The sequence below is a fragment of the Podarcis cretensis genome, assembly GCF_951804945.1.
Source record: "Podarcis cretensis genome assembly, chromosome: 16".
Classification (NCBI taxonomy): domain Eukaryota; kingdom Metazoa; phylum Chordata; class Lepidosauria; order Squamata; family Lacertidae; genus Podarcis; species Podarcis cretensis.
The window spans coordinates 31,734,350-31,753,245 of record NC_137186.1 but is presented as its reverse complement, the minus strand read 5'-3'; the positions used below and the strand labels follow the sequence as shown (position 1 = coordinate 31,753,245).

Below are 18,896 nucleotides of genomic sequence, written 5' to 3'. Positions count from 1 at the left end.
TTTATTGGCCGAGGGAGCCGCTGTTTGTCCACAGACAGCTTCTGGGTCATGTGGCCAGCATGACTAAGCCGCTTCTGGCGAACCAGAGCAGTGCACGAAAACACCGTTTACCTTCCTGCCAGAGCGGTACCTATTTATCTACTTGCACTTTGACGGGCTTTCGAACTGCTAGGTTGGCAGGAGAGGGGCTGAGCAACGGGAGCTCACCCTGTCGTGGGGATTCGAACTGCCCACCTTCTGATCGGCAAGTCCTAGGCTCTGTGGTTTAACCCACAGCGCCACCCGCGTCCCATAGTCTCATAGGTAGAAAGACTCAACAGTAGTACTTTGATAAACCCAAATTCAAGTTTCTTTACAGTCTAGTTTTATTAAACTCAGTGGTATAAGCTGTTTCCTGTTGTGGTGGTTTTAAGATTATGAACTCAGGAGCTGTAATGTCAAGAAAGAGACCTGGGGTCTTATCTAGTGCTAATCCTACTCAGAGTAGACCTATTGCAAATAATAGGCATGGCTATGGCCAACTTATATCCATTGATTTTCATGAGTCTAATCTGAGGACAGTTGGGTACAACTCACAGTCTGTGCAATTAGCTTGGAGTTGGTGGTGGGACTATAAAGTATTCCTATTTTGGAAGGCACCCCAGGGGCATCTAGTCCACCCCACCCCCCTGCAACGCAGGAATCACAGCTAAAGGATCCCTGGCAGATGGCCATCCAACCTTTTGTGAAGGAGAGTCCACAACCTTTCGAGGCCATCAGTTCCACTGCCAAACAGCTCTTACCGTCAGAAAGTTATTCCTAATGTTTAGTCACAATCTCTTGCCATTTGAATTTATTGGTTCAGGTCCTACCCTCCGGAACAGCAGAAAACAATCTTGCTTGATTTGTGTTTAAGAGAGGTTATCACTGATCCTAACAATATTTACAGTTCCTTCCAGTGGCACCTTAGAGACCAACTAAGTTTGTTATTGGTATGAGCATGCACACCAATAACAAACTTAGTTGGTCTCTAAGGTGCTACTCGAAAGAATTTTGGTATTTTGTTTCGACTACGGAAGACCAACACGGCTACCTACCTGTAACTAGAAATATTTTCAGTGTGTGCAACAGAAACAACATCTAAGCGAGCGCGCTGGGGAGATGTCTGAACTGGTTGGGTCCAAGCGCTGTGTTGTTACTGGTTTGTGGGTGGAAGTTATTAACGGCTGTTCTTATTAAATCACTGCTAAGTTGGACTGGTGTGCTTCTAAACTAAAATCCAGCAATTCACAGTTGCCATATTTTCCAATGACCTCCATTCAAAGCCATGGGATTATCTAGGGAGCATGACACATACGTGAAACATGTAAGACAAATATGCATCCATAGCTATATTAGCAGTGACTAAAAAAACAGAGATATCAAAGTCTTAAAGCCATCAGAGCAGCTGAAGAAGCTGGAACGTTTTGCTTTAGGACTTTAATCTGTTTTGTGAACAAATTATGGTTTTAGGGATTTAGCTGCATCTTTCCATGATCCGGAGCAAACAAGTGCTGTTTTAAGCTTTACGAATTGTAGTTTTACCACTGCAATATTTTAGATTTGGACTTTCTCGTCTTAATTTGCTTTAGGATCAAGCCAAAGGGGGGGGGGGGTAAATGTTCCAGGTGTGCTAAACCAGCCACTTTTGCTTCACAAATCTATTTAGGGCCATATTTTCATAACTACTGCTTAGTGAGTCACTTCAACAAGATCTATGTCAAAAACACTACTGCCTTTGAAGTGAGTGGGAATATACATTTTGCTTTTAATCCACATTGCTAATCTGCAGATCGCCTCTTTTCCTCGGCCTTTGATACCTGAGATGCCTTTTTTTAAAAGGATCCACCCTATTTTTGCGAATGTGTTGAATTGAAATTTTTTTAAATTGTTGCCTTTTAAATTGTTGTAACCAGCCCTGGGACCCGAGTGAAGGGCAGATGACAAAATAAAATATAACAACAACAACAAGAAGAACAACAATTTCCAATTAGTTTATATACTGTGGGTTGGATCCAGACGACGCATGAGGAAATTCCATTCACAGGACCCTGCTGTTGGATAGAAGGGTGGGGGCCCTTTTGCTGATTCATCCCAAATATTCCTCCTGCAATGCCCTAGTTCTACAAAATAAAGGGGGGGGGAGGGAAACCAACCCCTTTTAACTCCTGTCATAGGGCTTATTTGTAGCATAGCTGCCCCTGTTCCTCCTTCTGAATACAGTGGTACCTCGGGTTAAGTACTTAATTCGTTCCAGAGGTCCGTACTTAACCTGAAACTGTTCTTAACCTGAGGAACCGCTTTAGCTAATGGGGCCTCCTGCTGCCGCCGCGCCGCCGGAGCACGATTTCTGTTCTCATCCTGAAGCAAAGTTATTAACCTGAAGCACTATTTCTGGGTTAGTGGAGTCTGTAACCTGAAGCATCTGTAACCTGAAGCGTATGTAACCCGAGGTACCACTGTATGTCTTTCTCAAGGAATACTTATGCTGTGGTTCGACAGTCATTTCCTCTCTCTAGGGTTCCCTTGGAATTTTTGGTTTTTTGGGAGGTTTGCCTCCTTGGGCGTTTTTTGGGGAGGGGGGAGATTGGTTTTGGAACCCAACTTATGCAATTCATTTCATACATTTCTTCTGAAGGAGTCTGCAAGCAATTTTTGCATCTCAACCAGTTTGATCCCATCTGCGTAGTATCATCACATCTGAGCTGATTTAACTGGGGACACGTCACCTTAAAGCACTTTATGGATAGTTGTTTTGTGGCTGGTGGTTTTTTTTAAAAAAAACACACCAATATCAGTTGATTGACTGCTTTTAACAATGTCTCTCTCTCTCTCTCTCTCTCTCTCTCTCTCTCTCTCTCTCCTGCCTTCTCTTTTCCGTCTCTCCATCCATCATGTGGCTCGAAGAGAAGGTTGGGAAAGGTGCTTTTTCTTTTCTTTCTTTCTTTTGCTGATAAATGAAGTACCGGACGGAAGGTTTGTGTCTCAATAATGAACTCCAGATACTCACCCGATGGTTCTGGTAGGCGGTCACTGCGGTGAAGCGGGTCTCCTCGAAGACAAAAGTCTTATAGTTCTCTTCCGCGTATTTCTCGCTGTCTTTCCTAGGATCCACGTAGACCACGTGGAAGCGGGGCTGGTATCTGTGCATGGAGTTCAAAATGATCTGGATGATAAAACGAGCAAGGGAGATCATAACTGAGTCATTCTACGACACCAAGATGGAACGCAGAGAGGCAAAGAAGGGTCCCACGCAGGAAACTGACTGCGGTGCCAAAGTTGGCTTCTTACCATTTTTGGAGTATGTGAAGCAATTGACATTCCCATCTGAAAAGTCCATACCCTGCCCCAATAAGACCATTAATACAGAGTTTCAAATTACCTAGCTGAAGTATACCACGTCACAGAGGGGGCAGACTGGGGGTGAGGGGGTCAATCTGTGCACCCCTAACTTTGAGGAGACATCTGGACTGCAGGAGGACTCGACAAGGCCTACTGGTGTGCAATGTAAATCATTTGGGTGGATTTATTAATGAAATCACTGTCGTCTCCCCCCCCCAAAAAAAAAAAATGAAAAAAAGAAATCTGGAGCAGAATATCAATGCCACTGCTGAGAAAACTGTCCTGGCTGCCAGTTAGCTACTGGGTTAAGTTCAAGGTGATGATGCTGGTGTACAAAGCGCTATACAATTGGGAACCAGGCTACCTAAACATCATTTGTTCATTGTGTCAACAGATGCCAGGCCAATATTCCACATTTTTTCCAAGGAGCTCCAGGTGGCACCCATGATTCTCCACCTCCTCATTTAACTTCCACAACAACCCTGTGAGGTAAGCTAGGCTGAGAAGCAGTGATTGGACTATAGGTACTACATACCCGTGCTAGCTAAACTCTCTCTCTCTCACCAGGCCTTTTGACCACACAGCCTCTTTATTTGAGTCAGTAAATCCCAATGATTTTGACTGAAATGTTTTATTAATCTGGCTTGGAGGGTGTGCAATCTCTTCTAGCTTAGTTTTTTTGATGGGGTGCCACTAAAGAAGGAAGCAACCCATCAAAAAGTTATGCATTCTGAAGTCCAGGACACTTTGAACCATGCTTCTGCCTGCTGTAATTTCGGAGGGCCTGGACTCTCAAATAAATACATTCAGGGTTGCAAGTTGTTCTCATGCAAATTAAATAAGGCAACCTGTTTGGGCACCAAAATGTCTTCAAGTAAAATATGCAACAAAACAAACAGTTTAAAAAGCATGGCAATGGTGTGTTTTGTTTATTTTAAAAAGCAAACAGTGTAAAAAAAAAAATCAGAAGTTCAGTTCAGCGAGAGACTTGTGAAGCTGCTGTGTCTCTAGGGGCCAGCAGAATGCCAATGCTGATGGGGCTTCTCATATTTCATCAGGGAGGGGTTTCTACAACACTGGTGTCAGCAGTAGAAAAGCCCACCTCTGTGTTACCATGAGCTGATAAGCAACTGGGTTCTATTAGCTGATTGTAGTGCCCTTGCTGGAAAGCAGAAGGTAAAATGTGTTGGGGGAGGGGTTCCTGGTCCAGAGTCATTTAGGGCTCTGTATGCAAGGAGTAGGGATGCAGGTGGCGCTGTGGGTTAAACCACAGAGCCTAGGACTTGTCAATCAGAAGGTCGGCGGTTCGAATCCCCACAACGGGGTGAGCTCCCATTGCTCAGTCCCTGCTCCTGCCAACCTAGCAGTTCAAAAGCACGTCAAAGTGCAAGTAGATAAATAGGTACCGCTCCTGTGGGAAGGTAAACAGCGTTTCCATGCGCTGCTCTGGTTCGCCAGAAGCGGCTTAGTCATGCTGGCCATATGACCTGGAAGCTGTACACCGGCTCCCTTGGCCAATAAAGCGAAATGAGAGTTGCAACCCCAGAGTCGGTCACGACTGGACCTAATGGTCAGGAGACCCTTTACCTTTACCTTTATGCAAGGAGCAGAACCTTAAAATTGGCTCAGTGGCCTTATAGGCAGCTGCAGCAGATCCCCTTGTACTGGCAGGATATGTGCCAGATACAGAGCACCCCTCAGCACCCAACTGCAAGAACCATCCCACACCCAAGACTCATTCCATTATTATATTGTTCCATGTTCCCCAGTTAGCTTCCGCCCTCCCCAAGACAACACTTACATGTCCATTGTCATCCAATAAATTGTTAGTGAGCTTGAGTTTATCAAAGGAGACAATCTGTTTCATCCACTGGGCTCCCCTAGCCGGGGAATCTGGGTGATAATGGACTCTCCCCGGAGTTGCAGGGTCTGCCTTGCCAGCCACCAGCCAGGAGGAACTGTGAAATGCATATCTGTATGGGGAGAAAAGCCAGTTTACATTTGTGAATCTACGTTGCCAACAGCAAATTCAACACTTGTAAAGACATTGATTTTGATACATTAAATAAGCATCCTGATCTTTAGATAGGTTAAATAAACAACCAATTTAAAGAACGGGTTGTTTATTTACTCTGTCGAAATCAGCATCACCCTGTCTCAATGGACTTCAAAAAATTTTAGGTGTTTTTAATTAGCAAAACAATAGTGTGCCATTTTTAACAGTATGATTAGAAAGTGAGGCAGTGTGGTGTAATGGTGTTAGACCCTACTAGGCAAGACCCTGGTTCAAGTCCCCACTCTGCCATGAAGCTCCCTGGGTAACCTTGAGCCTCTCTCTCTCTTTCAATGTAGCCTACCTCAAAGGGTTGTTGTGAGGGTAAGATGAAGAGCAGGGAGGAAAAGCACACGCACTGCCTTGAGCCTTGTGGGGGACAAGCAGGACTTCAAGGTAATAACTAAGTACTGCATTTGGGCAAAGGGCACATCCACTGTAGTGAGCTTTCATTTATGATAGCGTTTATAAGCTGCTGATCTATCTATCTATCTATCTATCTATCTACCTACATATATATATGTCCATTGTCCATTGCCATTATATATATAAAATGGTGGTGGTGTACAAGAAATTATAAAATAGGGAAATGTTCCCTGAAAGCAAGATGCGGTATGGAATGCAGCTAGTGAGAATTGATAAGAATAATGATCTGTTGTGACCTTGACGGAAGTGTACAATAGACGAGCCTTCTTGTGTTTTGGCTCATTTTCCTCTCCCCCCCCCTTCCCCCCTCCTTCTTTCCTTTTTCTTTTTTCTTTCCCATAATGGCTTATGTTCTATGCCATGTACTCTGATATTTTTTGTAGTTTTTTAGCTTTTTCCATTATTATTATTATAGATTTTTCTTTTGTAATTTTGGTTGTTTATCTGTATTTGTTTAAAGCAAAATAAATGTATTAAATTATAAATAAATAGAAAGAAATTATAAAATCGTAAAATCCAGAACAAATGGTCAGCACTGACGAAGCACTTGGTGAAACATACAAATTTTGAGCAGGTGACAAAATACCAGCTTTGTAGGCATATTTGATTTCAACAGTAATAGGCAGAAGGAACACCATCCCATCCAGAGCTGAAAGCCCCAAAATGGGGCGCTCTGTTGGCAGGGACAGGGACAGGGGCAGGGGCAGGGGCAGGGACAGGGACAGGGGCAGGGGCAGGGGCAGGGGCAGGGGCAGGGGCAGGGGCAGGGGCAGGGGCAGGGGCAGGGGCAGGGACAGGGGCAGGGGCAGGGGCAGGGACAGGGACAGGGGCAGGGGCAGGGGCAGGGGCAGGGGCAGGGGCAGGGGCAGGGACAGGGACAGGGACAGGGACAGGGACAGGGACAGGGACAGGGACAGGGACAGGGACAGGGACAGGGACAGGGACAGGGACAGGGACAGGACTGAGATGGCCCCAAGATCCACCAGATCCCAAGCTGGTGTCCCAGACAGTGCCAGCCAGTACTGGGCTCCATGCAAGAGTAATCGCTGCACCAACCCAGAACTAGCACACAGATCAGGCCCGGTCTGTGGCTGGGCAGTAGACATGGAGATCCCTCTCCCATGTTTCCGAGCTCTGGCGGCAGCAGTGGTAACTTGGACTGCTCTGCCTACCCCACAAGGAAACTAAGCAAATATGTGGTAATTGTGGGACAGTCAAGTATTGCATCTGTATAGGGCTGTAGCTTTAATCTAGGGAGCCCTTGGCAAAGGAACTTGGAAGCGAGACAAAGAGACCTACCACAGCCAGAGGCCGGGCGGCATCTGAGCTACGGCTCAGCCAAAAAAATTGTTCTCATTGCCAGCACGTCGCCTTGAAAGATGCAAAATGACAGTAACTAGAGGGTGCCGCTGACCATGGGCAGAGAGTTCCTTTTACCACAGAGTAAACAAAAGCAGTGCATGGACATCTGGGATGAGAGAAAAGAGCTCCAAAGTCAGAGTGGATGTCTTCCAGAAAGGGCCTTTCATTTCTGAACTTTAACATGTGGGTGTGTGAAGCGTCAGGCTTTGCTTTTCCTTCTGTGTGATGGGAACAACTTCACTTTCTGCTCTTGTAGCTTCTCAACCGCTAGCTTGCAAAGAAGCTGTAATATTTTACTATGCTGTCTGTAAGTTGGTGGGAACAGCTGATCAGATGCTTAGGAAGTAAAGAACATTAGAAGAGTCCTGCTGGTTCAAGCTAAAGGGATCTCTGGACACCTAGGCCACTGAGTCATTAGGGCCCAATGGAGATATGGTAGGAATATAACAACAGCCCTGCTAGGTAAAGGTAAAGGGACCCCTGACCATTAGAGGTCCAGTCGTGGCCGACTCTGGGGTTACGGCGCTCATCTTGCTTTATTGGCTGAGGGAGCCGGTGTATATCTTCTGGGTCATGTGGCCAGCATGACTAAGCCGCTTCTGGCGAACCAGAGCAGCGCACGGAAACGCCGTTTACCTTCCCGCCACAGTGGTACCTATTTATCTACTTGCACTGTGACGTGCTTTCGAACTGCTAGTTGGGACCAAGCAACGGGAGCTCACCCCGTCGTGGGGATTCGAACCACCGACCTTCTGATCAGCAAGTCCTAGGCTCTGTGGTTTAACCCACAGCGCCACCCATGTCCTTCCTAGGCCACTGAGTCAGTAGGGCCCAATGGAGATATGGTACGAATATAACAACAGCCCTGCTAGGACAGGCCAAAGGCCCATGTTGTCCGGCACCCTGTCCTTACATTGGAGAACCAAATGCAAAGAGGAACTGAATGTCCCAGGAACTCTCTACTTATGATTCCCTGCAGCTGATATTTACAGGCATTCTGTCTCGAAAATGTCTGTCTAACGCTGAAATCAGCCCCGACCCATCTTAGCAAAGGTGATCTTTCTATTAAGAAAAGAGAGAGAATCATTTGGCATGCCTCGCCCGAATCAAGAGAGAAGCATGCTGAAACAGTAATTGGTTTAAATGTCGTCAGGACAGCTAAATATGTTGACACCTATGCATGTCTGCTCAGAGGTAAGGCCCACTGAGTTCAGTGGAAACTTCTCTCAAATCAGTGCAGTCTCAAAGCAGGTTTCCAGCAAAACCTGCCACTGATCTGTTCTTTCAGTGTTTTTTTCTTTTCTTCCCCAAAGTCCACATTGATTCAAGAGAGTGCCAAGAGAGTGCCATTCTCTTTTTGTGATTGTTTATTTAAAAGTCTGCTTTGGCTCAGAGGGAGAATCTTCTCGCCTCAGAGTTGAGCAGAACCATCACTTGCCAAAAAAATGGAGGGGAAGGGGGGGGAGAAAGGGAGAAAAAGAGAGATATCCTCAATTAGATGTTCTATATCCCGTTGCCTTTGACAAGCAAACATTTCTGAAATGCCCTGGGAAGCTGGAGATCTGTCTAAATATTTACATCTTTGGCATCGGGATTTCATAGGAGCAGGTTTTTTTGTTTTTCTGCCAGGCGCCTCGGACCTGGAGCAAAACGCATAAATGCTCCTTTCACTGGGTCTTTGAAAACCCTAGGTATGGGGGGGGGGAGTCAAAGCCTATAACAGGGGGAGGATGGATGTGAAGGTGGGGAATATAGGAAGCTGGCTTATATTGAGTCAGAACATCAGTCTTGCCAGTGGTTCTCCTATTGTTTGTCTTTTTATTTTCCTCCAATGTGGTTATATCCCTCCTTCCTTAATCTTCACAACAGCCCTGTGAGGTAGGTTAGGCTGAGAGGCAGAGATTACCCAGTCGGCTTCATAACCAAACGGGTGGCACTGTAGGTTAAACCACAGAGCCTAGGACTTGCCGATCAGAAGGTCGGTGGTTCGAATCCCCGCAACTGGGTGAGCTCCCATTGCTCAGTCCCTGCTCCTGACAACCTAGCAGTTCGAAAGCACACCCAAAAGTGCAAGTAGATAAATAGGTACCACTCCGGCGGGAAGGTAAATGGCGTTTCCGTGCGCTGCTCTGATTCACCAGAAGCGGCTTAGTCATAACCTGGAAGCTGTATACCGGCTCCCTCGGCCAATAAAGCGAGATGAGCGCCGCAACCCCAGAGTCGGCCATAACTGGACCTAATGGTCAGGGGTCCCTTTACCTCCTGGTCCTAGTCTAACACTCTAGCCACTATGCCACACTGGCATGGACAGGGAGTCTCTCCCAGCCCTACCTAGAGATAATGGGGACTGAACTGGGGACCTTCTGGCTGCAAAGCACTGAGCTGTTCCCCCAGAGGAAGAGGAAGGGGGGGGGAAGGATGCATCCTGGCACTGGGGAACAGATAGAGCATGAGTAGGCAAACTGAAGCCCGGGGGCCGGATCCGACCCAAACACCTTCTAAATCCAGCCCGCGGACACTCCAGGGATCAGTGTGTTTTTACATGAGTAGAATGTATCCTTTTATTTAATGCATCTCTGGGTTATTTGTGGGGCATAGGAATTCATTCATTCCGCACCCCAATATAGTTCAGCCCCCCACAAGGTCTGAGGGACAGTGGACCAGCCCCCTGCTGAAAAAGTTTGCTGACCCCTGAGATAGAGGCTCTTGTTGCCTAAAATGTATCTCCCCTGTTTCCCTCACTTCACATTCTTATACAGTATGTCCCTTCTACTGCTCTCGCCAATGTCAATGTAGGCGCACTTAGATCACTTTAGACATTGTCTTATGATGACACACCTCTTTAGATGGCAAGTAGTCAGTGTAGGCGCCTTGCAGATGTTGTTGCACTCCTGCCCCCAGCAGCCCAAGCCAGTATGGCCAGTTGTCAGAGATGATGGGAAATGTAGTCCAAAAAATATGCAGGACACCATGTTGGCGACGTGTTTTTAATGGGATTGTTATTTTGGGAGTTTTAATTATGGGTTTTTGGGTTTTTTTATTGCTTATGTAATTGGTTCTTATGAACTGCTGAGAAGCCTAGCTTGACTTTAAGCGGATTATTATTATCATTATTATTATTATCTGACTCAGAAGACTAGGTGCTTACAAGGGTGCTAGTTTTGGGACACCAGGATTAAACCGTGCAGAGCTTGAAGATGGAGAGCGACTAGAAATGTACCATATATATATATATATATATATATATATATATATATATTCTATTCATAAATAATAAAATGATAATGATGATGGTTTTCTTCCTTTGAAATATGAGACAATTGATTCTGATAAGTGGGGCCCTGCTCCAAAGTCCTGCGTTCTATGGGGCTTACTCCTCAGTAGCTGCCTACAGGATCGCAGACTCTAAACCCAGTTTCCTTTCACCTGGCTGTTGCTTCCTTCCTGACTGATGCACTCAGCAATTGCAATGGACGACTGCAGGATCCTAAACGCAGCAGAACCTACAGAATAAACACGCAGAGGAGTGTTGTAACAGACAACAGATTGTGGCCAATTAAATTCTCGCGGGTGAGGGGTGTGTGTGTGGATGGATCGGGCGGAGGGGGGTGGGTTGGTTATCAGTCAGCCCGATGATCCCACCCACGATTCCTAAGGGCCTGCAAGCCAGAAATCGACTTCCACCGACCGAACCCGTTTGGAAGGATGGCCGTGAGGCGGATTCTTTTACCGAGTACAAAATTGGAGATAATCGCTGACAAATTGCCGAGGCCTCGGAGCGAAAACACGATAAAAGAGGCAGTAAAATTGGGATGTAATCGCCATCCGGGCTTGGCTTTCCTGCGCGTTGGAATGGCAGGGTTCAAAGCTGCTGGTTCTGCCGAGCCAAGGGATCCCGTGGGGAGTGCTTTTCCTTCTCTCCCCTCCCGCACGACTTAACCCTCATCTGAGCCACCGCTCCCCACATTCCCACGGCATTGGCACGCAAGAAAGTGTTTGCACGTCGGAATGCGCCCAGGCGTGTCAGCGTCGCTGAAACGATATGCTCGAGCGGAGCGGCAGTCCAAAAGGTGGGGGGGGTTCAACTTCTGCTTTCAGTGTTGCAATTATAAGCGTGAATTAGCTTGGAAGTAAAGCCCAAGTAATATAAATGGGACTTGCTCGTGAGTAAAGATGGGTAGGGCCGGGCTGTGATAGGCTTTGGGACACTTTAGCTGGGAAGAGTAAGCCTGCATCGGCCTGCACGACTGAAAAGTTACATTCCCGTCTCCAGGGAAGGGAAAGAATTCAAGAACATGATGCATGGAGAGATTGTGAATTTACAACTTTTGAGCTCCCTCGTGGGTTGGTTTATATAAGAGAATAAAGCAATACAAATGAGAATCCATTAGATAAATAAATAACCTGTCCTGATCTGGGATTTACGAGTGCTTATATCGAACTTGGTTTGGGGATTTTTAAAAAAGGTTTTTGTTTGTTTTTTTTTTTGTTTTGCATTGGTTCCTAATATTTGCAATCGTCCCTTAGACTTTGATTTTAAGAGAACGTGAAAACACAACATCATACAGCTTGAACACTAGCAAACCCCAGAAGAACCACTGGCGACTCCAGCCCCACAACTCTGCCCCCATAACCGTTGCAAATGACCTTGCAACACTATCCTCACCACCATATACATTTAGAAGCGAGTCCTAACTGAATTCAACGGGGCTCACTCCAAAGTCGGCGGAGTTTGGGGGGTTTTTTTATACTTGTAAACCGCTTAGTGCAAAGCGCTGAACAAGCGCTCCCTAGTCTCCCAGAGCTGCGAGGGACTCCAAAGTTTGCTGGGCGCCGATTTGGGCTCCCTTAATGAGAATCTTTGCTTCCACCCCGGGAATATGAGCGGAAAGAAGAGGTGCCCTTGTACTTGCCGGTATCGCTTGTCGTCCACGGGTACAAAGTCCATCAAGAGCATGTAGTCTGCCATAGGGTCCATCCCAAAAATCTTCACCTGGAAGGTGGGGAACATCCTCCTGGATTAGGGAAGGAAAGGACAGCGCAGGTGATGAGCCAGTTAGAGAAAAACGTTTTAACTGATCCTGCACCCGGTGGATGGCGAGGTACGTGGGAAAACAAACCAACACATCTGACCCTACTGGGCGCTGCCCTAACGACCCACGGATTAGCAGCGCTGAAGCGGCTGCACTGGAGCTGCCTCATAGCAGATCATTGGGCCACCTAGCTCAGCATCATCCCTACACCGACTGACAGCTGCTCTCCGGGATTTTAGACCTGCGGCGGGATCTCCCTTCCACCTGGAGAGGCCTGCAAAGCGGATGGTCCACCAAGGAGCCGCGAGTGTAGCGCACACGCTGTGCGCGCGGTTGCTGGACCCCTTTTATTTGAAGGCCCAGCTAGCTGGAGAGCCGCTGCCGGTCAAACATACTAAGCAGTTCTGGGATAAGGGGACAGCTAGCCTTTTCCTGGCGTGACTCTGCGAGGCAGCTTCACCTGCGCTCCTCACCTTGGTGTTTGGAAGGTGGTTACGCACAACCTAGGCAGCAAATGCAAGTCTCAGTGGAACTGGGGAGAAAACCTTTCTGCCCGTCTGAGACAAAACTCACTGCGCCTGCAGTACCTAATTATACCTAATTGCAAATTCAAATGTATCCCTACCGTGTTGTATGACTTCCTTGATATTGTTTGTGGGCTGGAACTGGTCTGTGACCGAAATAATAAATTCATTCAGTCTTTGAAGCCCGTCCATTCTCTCGGAAAGGAAGTGGCGTTAGTGGCGGGCCTAGAGATGAGTTTAAATCCAAGCGCCTGTGTTGTGACAATGGTTTGGGTAAGCGTCGCCAGCCTGTCAGGGTAAGGCTGGTTAGTTGGGCTGGCAATGCCCTAAGAACAGGCTAAGAGGAACAGAGGAAAGATTCGTCAGAAGAGGCAATCTCGAGCGCTTAAAACCAGCGGGACTTTGGGTAGCATCATAAAATGCTCTCCTCGGCTGGTTACGCACCATACATCTGAAGCAGATTACATCACACACACACACGAGAAATCTTGGGAACTATAGTTTACTCGCCACAGAGCTTCGAGTCACAGCACCCTTAAACTACAGTTCCCATGGTCCTTTGGGGAGCTGTGCGCTTTAAACGCGTGGCGTGTGTGCGCGCAACCCTTGTCTGGCTGTCGTAAAAATGCTACTGGAAGCGCATGGAGAGCACGCGCAGCTCAGTGGGCCAGCGAGTGCTCTGGTTCAATCTCCGGTTTAAAGGGGGCAGGGGTAGATTTCATAGAATTGCAGAGTTCGAAGGGACTAAATGGGTCATTCTCCCGCTGCAATGCAGGAAGGTTTCGACCGACGTGGGGCTCAAACCCACGATGGCCCCGAGATGGAGTCTTTCTACCAACGGAGCTACTCCCTGCAGGAAAAGGGACGGTAGGAAAGAGCAACCATCGGGGGCTTTGGAGAGCCGCAGCAGGGTGTAGACTAGGCTTCCTCAACCTCGGCCCTCCAGATGTTTTTGGCCTACCATTCCCAGGATCCCTAGCTAGCAGGACCAGTGGTCAGGGATGATGGGAATTGTAGTCTCAAAGCATCTGGAGGGCGAGGTTGAGGAAGCCTGGTGTGGACTACAGTGGTATCTCGGGTTAAGAACTTAATTCGTTCTGGAGGTCCGTTCTTAACCTGAAACTGTTCTTAACCTTAAGCACCACTTTAGCTAATGGAGCCTCCCGCTGCTGCCGCGCCACCACCACACGATTTCTGTTCTCATCCTGAAGCAAAGTTCTTAACCTGAGGTACTATTTCTGGGTTAGCGGAGTCTGTAACCTGAAGCGTCTCTAACCTGAAGCCTATGTAACCCGAGGTACCACTGTATAGGGGGCGAGGTGAACCCAGGGCCTTCCTATGTTGTTCCTTAATGCACAACATAGAGAGAAGTTGTTTGTTAGAAGTGGATAAACTGGAAATGAAAGGAAGCCGCGTTGGATCATTTTTTTTGGCAGTGGGGAGTAAGGTTGCTGTAGGACCAACAACTATTCCATCCAAAGATGATGGAGAGCAAAGTTCCGAGTCCCCCACGCCACTTCTTCACAAAAGAGCTCTGTGAGATCCAGAAGCTTGCTCACAACTATGTTTTGGTTGGCCCTACGGAAAGGTATTCCCCACCCCATAGACCAATACACTGCTCTCACGCTCGCTCTCGTCTCTATTCAGAGTTGGGACTCCACGGGTCATCTAGTCCAACCCCCCGCAATGCAGGCAATTCCTCACATCCAATCTGAAACCATACGGGGGGCGGAGCCCAGCTTAGCTTTGCAAATGTGGCAATTGTGTGTTTAATTGTTTCTTCTCACCCCGTTCCCTTGTTACAGCTTCGTGGTATTTTAGGGGCACCGGAAATGTAGATGCTGGTCACAGAGAAGAATAGCGCAACGGTGCCAGAAAGGACACTTAAATCCCTTTGACTTCAGTGTGGTTTTCTTCGGAAGAGGGAGTGGCAAACATCTGCTTAAACTTATAAATCCCAATATTTTCGCTTCTGGCAGGGCTGGATTTTTTTCTCTCCCTCTGAGCTTTGGATGTCTCCCCTCCCTCCACCCCACCCCCCAAAATACAATTCTAGGGGCCAAAAGAGGAAAGTGAAAGCAGCCTGAGGAACTCTTAATAGGCCGAGCTTCGCCCACGTGGGTACCCCCCCTCCTCCTATACTTCTTCCGAGGGCGCACGCTGCTCCCGAGATTCAGCAGCTTCGGATCAGGTCCCACATATACAAGTCTCAAGTACAATATTTCCCGCTCCCAGGGCCCAGGCTACCCCGCCTCAGGCTGCTGGTGGCGGCTTCTCCGCGGTGCAATGAATTGAAAACCCTTGCAGGCAGAAATCCAGCAGAGCAAGGAGAAGGATTCTTCCTCGCCTTTCATCCAGTATGCTTCTCTTCTAAGTGCGGGGAGCTTCTTCGCCGCCCAAGTTGCACTCAGGGTAGACCCATTATAGTGAATATAACCAAGTTAGTGGAGTCCGCCAGTTTTAATGGGCCTACTCTGCATAGGGCGAACGTCGGACAACATAAAACCCTTGAACGCTGGCAACGGATGTGGACCGGCCAGGTGAAACAGCGCCGCTTGAGCCTGCTGCAAAGCGGTTGGTTCTCCGCCCACGTTTCCCCCGGGGGCCTATCTGGAGCCTGCACAAATATGCGCGGCATCCTGGCTTGGGAACGATTCCCCCTCCCATCTTCAGGATGAGCGCCCCAGCTTCCAGAAGGGTGCCAGCGTGATTCTGTTGCACCAAAAGCAAGCGAAGAGCCGCCCAGTGGGACGTTAAAGGCCAACAGATTTACTGTGGAAGAAGTTCCGGTGGATTGGCGCATTCCCGGGGCAGGAAAAGCGTTTGCGCTCCATAAGAAGGCGATCCTGTTCCAGTTTGCCCGAGTGTGACATACATACGCGAACAGGAAGCTGCCTCCCACAGACTCACACTCATTGGTCCATCTGCCTCAGTACTGTCTACACTGACTGGCAGCCGTTCTCCAGGGTTGGAGATGCTCTGACAATCAGCTACAGCCTTTCCCACGAAGCCCCTTTATAAGCTCCATGAACGGTGCTAACTTCGCCGAAAATCGCTCTGTAAGACGCTTCTTCTTTCCTCCCCCAGTTGTTAGGGCATATCGTCTCCGAGGTTTTCTGGTACTCCGTGCTGAGCAAGATGCAGAACTCGGAAGTTAGCAGCATCGCATGGGGCATTAACTCTTATTGGGGGCGAAATGCCCCAGCGCAACCAATGGCTCTGGCAGCAGCCCCAAACCTTTGCACCCCAGCGAAAGTGTGCAGAGGAGACTAGGCGTAAAAGCTGTGGGAATGTTAAGGAAGGTAGGAGAGGATATATTGTTTTGATATTATCCCTCCTCACTCACGCTAATGAGTAAACAGCAGCGCACATTTCCTTTGTAAGCAAGTTATTGGAAGCAAGTTGATGATTCATTAGAACCCTTTAATGAAGCAGTCAGGTCTGGCTTGTCCAGTCTGGATTGTTCCTGGTAAGTTTCCCCTTTATCTCCATCTTAGAATAATAATAACACAACACAGTCTTTTTTAAAAGTAAGAACAAAGTTTTACTCACATTCAGTCCACAGCAGTAACCTGAAGGCAGGCTTTATCATGCGGTTACAGTGAAAAGAAAAAAGGGACAAGGGTGGCGCTGTGGGTTAAATCACAGAGCCTAGGACTTGCCAATCAGAAGGTCGGCGGTTCGAATCCCCCCATGGGGTGAGCTCCCGTTGCTCGGTCCCTGCTCCTGCCAACATAGCAGTTGGAAAGCACATCAAAGTGCAAGTAGATAAATAGGTACCGCTCCAGCGGGAAGGTCAACGGCATTTCTGTGCGCTGCTCTGGTTCGCCAAAAGCGGCTTAGTCATGCTAGCCACATGACCTGGAAGCTGTACGCCGGCTCCCTCGGCCAATAAAGCGAGATGAGCGCCGCAACCCCAGAGTCCGCCACGACTTGACCTAATGGTCAGGGGTCCCTTTACCTTTACAGTGAAAAGAAGTCTGAGCTGCATCTCAGTCTTTCTGCTTGTGGGCTCCATCCTATGTGAAGGTTGAGCCATGCGCTGGCTAAGAGCCAGGAGAGCAAGAGTCCAAGACTATGAGTAAATTCTGACTTATAATGGCTCTTAAATGGTATCTTCAAGGGAGTGGCCATAGCACTGTGGTACAGGGTCTGCTTCGCATGCACAAGGTCCCACGTTCAATCCTGGCACCTTCAAGTGGGGCTGCGTCTGAAACCACGGCTGCCAGTCATTGTTGACAATGCTGAGCTAGATGGAGGAATGGTCTGACCCCCTAGGGAGCAATTTCCTCCGTGCCTATGCCTAGCTTGGCTCAGAAGAGCTTGAGGAGATCAGCCGAGGAAGGGCCAGCATCACAAGACTGAAGGCAATTTCCCCAGGCGACCCCCTTTCCCAGGCGACCAAACTTTTCCCAGCTGAGGGGGGCGGGGTGTGATTCGGACTTACGTTTCTCAGAAGCTCAGCCTGGAGCTTAGACTGAGTACACCCCACACGTTTGAAGCACAAGGCTCTCCCGCCCCCGCAACAAAAGAATAATGCCAACTGCAGTTTGTTAAGGGTGCAGTTTGTGAAGGGTGCTGGGAATTGTAGAGGGACCCCTGACCATTAGGTCCAGTCCTGGTTGACTGGGGCTGCCCGCTCATCTCGCTTTATTGGCCGATGGAGCCGGCGTACAGCTTCTGGGTGCATGACTAAGCCACTTCTGGCGAACCAGAGCAGCGCACGGAAACGCCCTTTACCTTCCCGCCAGAGCGGTACCTATTTATCTACTTGCACTTTGATGCGCTTTCCAACTGCTAGCTTGGCAGGAGCAGGGAGGAGCAACGGAAGCTCACCCCATGGGGGGGATTCGAACCGCCGACCTTCTGATCAGCAAGTCCTAGGCTCTGTGGTTTAACCCACAGCGCCACCCCGTTCCTATAACTGTAGCTTTATGTGGGGCCAATTACAGTTCCCAGGATCTTTTGGAAGAATGTGTTTTAAATGTGTTTTAAAATGCATGGTGTGCGCATAAGCAGCCTCGGGCTTTCTGAGCCAGTGTGGCCTTGTGGTTAGAGTGTGGACTCGTATCTGGAAGACCAGGGTTCAAATCCCCACTGGGTCATGAAGCTCACTGGGTGACCTTGGGCAAGTCACGCTCTCTCAGCCTAACCTACCTCACAGGGCTATTGCGGAGATTAAATAAGGAGGGAGAGAAGCAGGTAGGTCACCTTGAGCTCCCTGGAGAAAAAAGTGGGATATAAATTAAAAATAAATCCTTATGCGCCTTGCGCGCAATCCAGGCAGAGACCAAGGCCGGCGGGAGCCTTTTCTGAAAGCACGTCACACAGCTCACACAGCTAAGCGCGCAGCATTCAATTCTCTGGATCGCTTCCCCCCACCCCATTGGGAAATAACCCCCCCCCCCCTTGAAATCGGTCAGGACCCCCCCCCCCAGCTAAAATGTTTAACTGCTAAGCTGATGGGAGGACAAAGTAGGTGTCAACTCCGAGCAAACTTGTTTGGGAGCAAATCCCACCCGAAATAAATTGGGTGTCTAAGAAAACGGATAGGATGGGGCTTCTGAAATCAAATGTGCAGGAGGCCCCACTCCGAAAAATATATAATGAATTTTATATTAGACCAGCTTTCTTGGGATGGCTGGGATAGCTCAGCGGGTACAGCAAGAGGCTCTTCATCTCAGGGTCGTGGGTCCGAGCCTCGCCTTGGACAAAAGATTCGGGCATCGCAGGGGGTTGGACTAGATGACCCGCGTGGTCCCTTGCAGCTCTACAGTCCTAAGATTCTGTACTTAAACAATTCAGAAACTCTAGGGCTTCGTCTCTAAGGACAACACCTATTGCAATAGAGTGGTATTTACTCCCAAGTAAGTATGCAGAGGCTCGATCTGCAAGGGGGCGGAAAGATAAAAGTTGGGTAAGGATGGCCACAATCCGTCCCATCAACAGCGCAGTCGAATATATATCTACTCAGCCCTGTTGAGTTCGTTGGGTCTTACTCCCCGTTGTATAGAACTGTAGCCTCAGTACGTAGCTCCTCTTAGAGAATATGTCACAGTGCGGGACTTATGCGGCACCAGTAAACTTAGCAGCTTGTGATAAAGAGACACGCTTAAATCCAGCAGACACGCTTAGCTG

At 48.3% G+C, this 18,896-nt stretch overlaps 1 protein-coding gene and 1 long non-coding RNA gene across 4 annotated transcripts in view; one reads left to right on the top strand and one right to left on the bottom strand.

Moving 5' to 3' along the window:
• LOC307205086 overlaps positions 1-18,896 on the top strand; it is a 183,709-nt gene that overhangs the window by 21,262 nt on the left and 143,551 nt on the right. The window lies entirely within an intron of this gene.
• TBX1 (T-box transcription factor 1) overlaps positions 1-18,896 on the bottom strand; it is a 45,252-nt gene that overhangs the window by 12,423 nt on the left and 13,933 nt on the right. For all 3 annotated transcript variants that reach the window (XM_079956746.1, XM_079956745.1, XM_079956747.1), the window contains 3 exons: positions 12,115-12,216; positions 5,162-5,333; positions 3,029-3,184 (listed from right to left, as the gene is read on the bottom strand). In XM_079956746.1, coding sequence (XP_079812872.1) covers positions 3,029-3,184; positions 5,162-5,333; positions 12,115-12,216 — 430 coding nt within the window. The remainder of the gene's footprint in view (positions 1-3,028; positions 3,185-5,161; positions 5,334-12,114; positions 12,217-18,896) is intronic.